This window comes from Bidens hawaiensis, unplaced genomic scaffold (assembly GCF_021521415.1).
Source record: "Bidens hawaiensis isolate Kalapana, Puna unplaced genomic scaffold, B.hawaiensis_p1.1 tig00008259_1, whole genome shotgun sequence".
Lineage (NCBI taxonomy): Eukaryota > Viridiplantae > Streptophyta > Magnoliopsida > Asterales > Asteraceae > Bidens > Bidens hawaiensis.
Genome location: NW_027491588.1, coordinates 190,123 through 197,574, shown reverse-complemented (window position 1 = coordinate 197,574; position 7,452 = coordinate 190,123). Strand labels below are relative to the sequence as shown.

The following is a 7,452-nucleotide window of genomic DNA, read 5'->3' as shown; positions in this document are numbered from 1 at the left end:
AAAATTCAAATATGAACCAAATAAAATAATATTTAATAAAAAAACCAGGCTTAAAAGTATCTAAAAGTATAGGAAATATTTATATATATTAATATGTATATTTTAGGTCACATCAACTATATACCAGGGATCGTTCCAGAACAATTTCCTGAAGCAACCAAAGAACAGCGAACACAAAACCATCACAAGCTCATATCAAGTGAGATGCATAGTCAACTTAAGGCGGATATGGCTCAACAAGTTTGGGCGAATCATCCCTTTAAAGACGAAGACGAAGATGATGAACAATACGAATAAAGCGAAGACGAGCCATAAATTATTATTTTTATATGTACTTCTTTTAATTTTTTTGTGTATTTTTTTTATTTTGATATATTTTATTTATTATTTAATTTAATGAAGTTTTATTAGTTTATTTTAATTATAAAAAGAAAAAAAAATAAAATGACGTGGCGATGTTATGTAACAATATTGGGCTACAAACCACTACACCCTAAAATAGCCACCCTGCTAATGTGACGTCATGTGTCAAAAACTCTCCCCCCCCCCCCCCCCAAGTAGCCTCTCCACTATACATGGCCTAAAAACTCTTTCTCGCACCGATCTCTCTCTCCCTTTATATATATATATATATAGACATGTGGGGCGGGGTTAATATAATATTAAAATAATTATTATTATTATATTTCGGAACGGCCAGCCCCAAGTAAGTCATCCAATCATTGATGTTTCATTCGTTTGTAGTGGTCTATATAATGTCATTCAAAATCAAAACTAAGGCTCACCAGCCATTGCCATTTAATCCAACCATGAGCTTGTCACAAGAAGATTACAAGATGTTTGAAAAAGAGGAAGGGCTTGTTAGAGTGAATCAAATAGTTGGGGGCATGGTTCTTCCTATGGTCGTTAAAACGGCTATAGAACTCGATCTCTTTGAGATCATGGCGAAGACCCCTGGTGCTCAGTTCTCGTGTTTTGATCTTGTTTCTAGTCTTCCTAAACAAACCAATGAAACACCTGCATTAATTAAACGGATTCTTAGGTTTCTCGCTTGCCACTCGGTTCTTACATCAACTGTGGTCAAGGATGAATATGGAAATTCTCAGAACTTGTATGGTATGACAAAAGTGTCCAATGACTTTGTTCGAATGCAAGACGGGACATCGCATGCTTCACTTCTTCTTCTCATATACGACAAAATATACGTTGATTGCTGGTTAGTTATCCAGTTTTTGTCTTATTCTAGCTTCTTTACACTTGATCCTAGTAGTGATGGTAAAATGGGTAGATCGGGTAACATGTTAGCAAGTTGGTTTTTGTATCAACATTTGTTCTTATAAATAGGTGTTAAATAAAATAATTTTATTTTGAAAGATCCAATCCTTAAAGTTACACTTTGGCTTACGTCCAATTCCAAGCCAAATGTGGAAATTGAAAGGTCCAACGTGTTTGATAAATTAAAAACCTTTTTTGAATTCCCAATTGATAGAATTATAGTGTAGGGTATAAGCGAGTCAAAACACTTAAACACTACTCGAATCAGTTTGTTATCAAGTCAAACATAAACAAGATCAAGCCTAAATTTAAGATATATATTGAGACACGTAAACCAAAATAAGCCTAATACTTATTATATATACGATATAATTAAATATGATATGATAAGATGCAATGTAATGTGTATAAATTTAATAAAAATAATGTATTGTAATGTAGCATAAATGTAATAAATAAAATGTAAGTAACATAATCTGATTGTAATAAAATAAGGTGTGGTATGATATAATATAATTACCAACTTGATAAAATATAATATAAGAAATTTTGTTATAATAACATAGTTTTACATTTTTGTATATGTATACGGGATTATCAGGCATTATTAATTATGTTAGTCTATATAGCATACGCAAATTTGATATGCTTGCATTCTCATATAACTAAGCTTATAACTACTTTTATTTTTGTAGCAATTGATGTAACACCATTACATACTATGGCATATAATGATAAGAAAGCAGATTGAATAATTCCAAAGTTGAATATGTCTTGCTTTGGACGAAAATCACCTATACAGGAAACATCATGATTAAAAGAAAACTAGCTATTTACTGTTATTGTAAATGCTTGAGTATATACCTACGATTTTACTTAAGTTTTTAATTTTACTTCATAGACTTTGTCTTAGAGAAATCAAATTTAATATATAGGGTTTTTAATTTTACTTCATAGATTGGGTCTTGTAATTTAAAAAGGGGTAGCAGCGTAGCTTATTACCCGCTTGCTTTCTGTTTCGATGTAGTCTAAACATATGAAACTATTTATTAATCTTTGATGAAGTTATATATTTACCAAATATATAGGTTGTAAACAGTTCTAGTATACTCTGATAGCTTTTTAATTGTTTGATATATGACATGTTTCTTTTAGAGTTATTTTATTTATTTCCTAACTCTTTATGTGTAAAATGGTTTTCAAAATGACCCAATTTCCACAAATAAAGTTAAGATTAATTATCATATTATTTTATTTTGGACAGGTATCAGTTAAAAGATGCAGTTATTGAAGGAGTCGTCCCATTTGACAGGACTCATGGAATGCATGCATTTGAGTATCCTGCAAAAGACAATAGATTTAATAAGGTATTTAACAAGTGCATGTACGACAACACAAGAATAGTGATGAAGATGATTCTTGAAAAGTACAAGGGGTTTGAAGGGGTCAAAGAGTTGGTAGATGTAGGTGGTGGTTTAGGTGCTAACCTTGAGCTTATTGTTTCCAAATACCCTAATATTAAGGGAATCATCTTTGATCTGCCCCATGTCATTAAGGATGCACCTTCTTATCACTTCAAAGTTCATAAGCACGCATTCATTAGAATGGTTATCTTTTAACGATTATCATTAATAGACCAAAATCAAGTATATCATATTATGGGTACTAGCTAATGGTCTAGTTGGTCATCTTTGTTATAAAGTCTCATCCTAAACACTAACAAAGGTTTCAAGAAATAACAAACTAAACTGATCGCATTGGATTGATTGGTAATCAAATACGAGTTTTTAAGGAATTAAAGATCGATACAAGGGTAAAACGTGTAGGACTAAATGGGCTTGTGATTCACAAGTCAATGGGTCAGTGGGTCTAAAGTGTTACGGGTCGAAGTTAAGGATCAATTCACGGATTTAATATTTTAATTTTTTTTATTTTCGTTAACTAGTCACATGTTTAATGATTAACAAGTTGTGGGTCAGCTGCTTGTTTGTTGAGTTATCATGGCTTTAGTTGGTAGGCTTTTGTGTCCACATCATACCTTGTTAGTTTATATAAATTAAGGTTTTAACTTTTAAGTATAAATGAAATCGTAGAGTTCAATAAAACACACAATCAATCAATTCATATTAACTAATGGCAATTGTTGGATGTTATTGAGCAGGTGTGGAGCATGTGGGTGGAGATATGTTCCAAAGTGTTCCTAAAGGAGATGTTCTTTTCATGAAGGTTAGTACATCAAACTTTTTTTTAACATAATATTCGTTTAAATAATATTCTTTTTAGTTAAATAACTACAATGATTCTTTTTTTCTTTCTTTAAGTGTATACTTCATGACTGGAGTGACAATTATTGGGTCAAGCTTCTAAAGAACTGTTGGACGGCATTGCCAAATGGTGGTAAGGTGGTGGTGGTCGAATCGATCATTTCCGACCTTGCAAGTGATATTAGTTGTAGTGATGGAGTTTCTAAGACCGCCATTGATACCGATATGATAATGTTGCTTGCCAACCTGGGTGGCAAGGAAAGAACGTCAAAAGAATACGACAGCTTGGCCAAAGAGGCTGGATTCACTTATGTGGAATTTGTTTGCGGGGTCTCTACGTTTTGGATCATGGAATTATACAAGAATATTTAAACTCATGTGTTGAATGCAATAGTCGTGTGGTGAGTATTTCAAGTTAAAGAACTTTATATGTACTTTCGTTTTCTGTGATAATAAACAAACACGGCGTATCGTTAATGAATCATGCATTTTTCTTGGTTCGTGAACCGGAGATGGCAAAATTGATAGGTTATTATATAGTAAAAGATTTAACTTTTTTAGTTTTTAATTTATAAGAGTTGTGAAGGTTGCATTCAAATAGGTAAAACACCTAAAACTAGTTACTAAATGTTGAAAATTACTACTAAGATAAAATCTCAGAAATTATCAACACATAATAAACATACTCATGAAGAACACACTTATGAAGAAGATACTCATGAAGAACATAATAAGGTGCTTGTCCTCCTTTTTTGATAATATTTTTTCTTGATTTGTATTTCTTCTGTCTCAAATTTATTTAAGGATTCACGTGTTTAAGCTAGCGTCTTGGCCTGGTTTCGTCCTTCTTCAATATCAACATTCTCCCTTGTGTTGGATATTAAATTTCTTTATCTCAATCAAAATATTAGTATGGAATCAAATATGTATATGTAAGTGTACACACAAAATGAGCGTATGAGTAATGCAGTTTCATTTTGAAAATAAATCAAATCTTGCAAGTAATTCGAAAGGACTCGAACCCTGGTCTTCTGAGTTGTAAGCACAATGTCTAACAAGTAAGGTAGTCACAAGTTTTGGTTTTAAAAGAAAACGCATTATATTTGTATTAATGCAAAATAGGTTAGTTGACATGAAATTCAAAGCATTGGTTAGTTGAGTTTCGCCTAGAGCAATTTATTCTGGCAGGGTTGATCTAGGTGGTTTTCCCAATTGTGGATTTCGTCTTGAATGAGTGGACGGGGTCATCACGTTCTGTTCTTCAGGCTAAATGGTGATTTATTTGCCAGGGTGATCTCGATTTTCGAATATCAGGGCCTTTGTTATTCATTAACCTAAAATAACTCATTACCTTGTATTAAGGCTCAAATAAACCCATAATATACTCTATGACTCAATATTGCCTCTTTTACTTTTAAGTTAGTAGTTGGTGAGACGAGGCCCATCTCAATAGTGAAGTTTTACCAACTAGGATTAATATAATCCCTAATAATTAACCATTATTGAATATATAGATGGTAACGAATATAAAATTAAAATAACTATTAGTTGAGTGGAGAAATGGCCAGCCTCTAAAAAGTCATCCAACCATTGATGTTTGTGTGTAGTGGTCTATATATAAATAAATATCATTTCAAAATCAAAACTAAGATTCACCAAATAGACATTGTTCATTTGATCCAACCATTAACTTGTCACAAGAAGAATACAAGATGTCCAAAGAAGAGGAAGGGCTACTTAAAGTGAATCAAATAACTGGTGGCATGGTTCTTCCCATGGTCGTTAAAACGGCTATAGAACTCGATCTCTTTGAGATCATGGCAAAGACCCCTGGTGCTCACTTATCCTGTTTTGATCTTGCTTCTAGTCTGCCTAGACAAACCCATGAAACGCCAGCATTAATTGAAAGGATTCTCCGGTTTCTTGCTAGACACTCGGTTCTTACATCAACTGTAGCAAGGATGATCATGGAAATTCTAAGAACTTGTATGGCATGACGAAATTGTCTAATAATTATGTTCGAAGGCAAGACGAGACGTCTCATGCTTCAGTGCTTCACCTTATCTATGATAAAGTACTCGTTGATTGCTGGTTAGTTATCTATATTTACGGTCTTATATCTAGCTTCTTTACACATGATCCTAATCAAGATGACATGAGATAACATGTCAAGTAAATCCTATTAGGATGAACGTCTGTTTACATAAATAGCTAATGCAATAAATGCCATTTAAAATAACTAAACTATTACCATATTTATCTAATCTAAGTATATTATTAAAAGAAATAAGAATTTTGAACAAATGGTCTTTTTGATTGGTTAATCCTTATTACTTTCATATATATATATATATATATATATATATATATATATTAAGCATTCTTATATTTTCTTTACAATTAAATAATTCAAAAAGAAATTAAAATACATATCAATTTTTATTTATTGATAATTGACTTATTATTATTACCAATAAATTTAACTTATAACTTATTTCCTAACTTACATTATTTTTTTCTAAATTAATATTTTAAGATTACATACGTTTGAATTGTAAATGTTGTCTTCATTTTTTTTAATTAAGTTAAAAAAATCATGAAATATATTATTTTTACTATAACTATTGGAATTCATTTTAAAATAATTTCATAACATTTTATAAGCTCCATCATTTTATAAATACAATACACTCATTTAAGCATTAATTCGTTTTGAATCATATGTTTTGTGCTAATCCACTAGGTTCATCAAAACAATCTCAATATCCAGGTACATTATGTTGTTCCATTCATTTTGTAATGTATTTATTAAGGAAATTTTTAAAGATTTGTGATTTGTTTATAATTTTTTAAATTATAAGTGTAAACTAATTCGTCTTTATTTCATGTAATACGCCACTTTTCTATTTTTATAAGTTACCACTTATATAATTTAAATGGTTTAACCCATATAAGCAGACTAAAGATTACTTAAGGTATTAAGCATAGATATATTGGTTCCTTGACTCTTTCAATGTGGTCATCATGTTTTGAGTAAAAATGTCACTTTCAACCCGTTTACTAATGAACGGCTGACTTTGGTAACATGTTGATTGGCCAAAATAAAATATCTATTACTATTATTGTTTTTAAATCCGTCAAAATTGGCTCATTCAATTTTAGGTTGGGTTGGGTCATGCAGGTTTCTTCAGTTACGAGTCTGCTTAGGTTTCATGCACACCTGCCAAAATCAAAATCGTCCAATTCATAAGTAAATTAATTAAAAAACTAAAATACTATCTTATGTTCTTTTTTTTTTCTTTTTTTTTTTGCAGCATGCTTTTACATGGTCTTAGGTTAATCACTTGCGATAACGTCAACATGAAGTCTCGGGGAATTCAACTATTAGAAAAATATCAAGGTATTAGGTTACAGTTTTGTTGTAGGTGACGGTCTTTACTCTTCCTTAATACATTTTAACGCTTAATGCCAAAATTCAAATTTGGTTGTTTTTGTTAGCCTGTAATAAATAAAAGTGTAACATAAGATGTAATAATGCCACCAATCTAAATCCAATTAAATTATTATGTTTATTTAAGTGAATGTGATGAATTTTAACTATTAAAATTTTAAAGTATATTCTTTAGATATTTCTATTGAAGTTATGAATTTTTAGAAATATATTATTTTCTACATATTCTAACACCACACTAGTTTACTTTCCTTGGTACAATCGACAACATTTTTTGGGTCCATTATAATACTTAGCCAATTCGCCTAAATCCAGTTACATTATAATTTCATAAAGTACTTGTATCTTTACACATTAACCAATTTCTAAACGCTCCGTTAAGTGTTTCGGTCAGTGGAGCGACTGAAAAGTTTCAAAGGTTTCCCTAAAAATTCACTTTGATTCTCTATCAACCAATAATGT

At 30.9% G+C, this 7,452-nt stretch overlaps 1 protein-coding gene and 1 pseudogene across 2 annotated transcripts in view; both read left to right on the top strand.

Annotated features, from left to right (window-relative positions):
• Positions 1-809: 809 nt before the first annotated feature.
• On the top strand, positions 810-3,911 carry LOC143637379 (myricetin 3-O-methyltransferase 3-like). The gene is made up of 4 exons (XM_077104781.1): positions 810-1,216; positions 2,540-2,847; positions 3,434-3,501; positions 3,597-3,911. Exons 1-4 carry the CDS (start codon positions 810-812, stop codon positions 3,909-3,911), a joined length of 1,098 nt encoding a protein of 365 aa, XP_076960896.1.
• A 1,306-nt stretch (positions 3,912-5,217) lies between these two features.
• Positions 5,218-7,452, top strand: part of LOC143637381 (caffeic acid 3-O-methyltransferase-like) — a 30,644-nt pseudogene continuing 28,409 nt past the window's right edge. The window contains exon 1 of the transcript XR_013154420.1: positions 5,218-5,630. The product of XR_013154420.1 is annotated as a caffeic acid 3-O-methyltransferase-like (transcript). The remainder of the gene's footprint in view (positions 5,631-7,452) is intronic.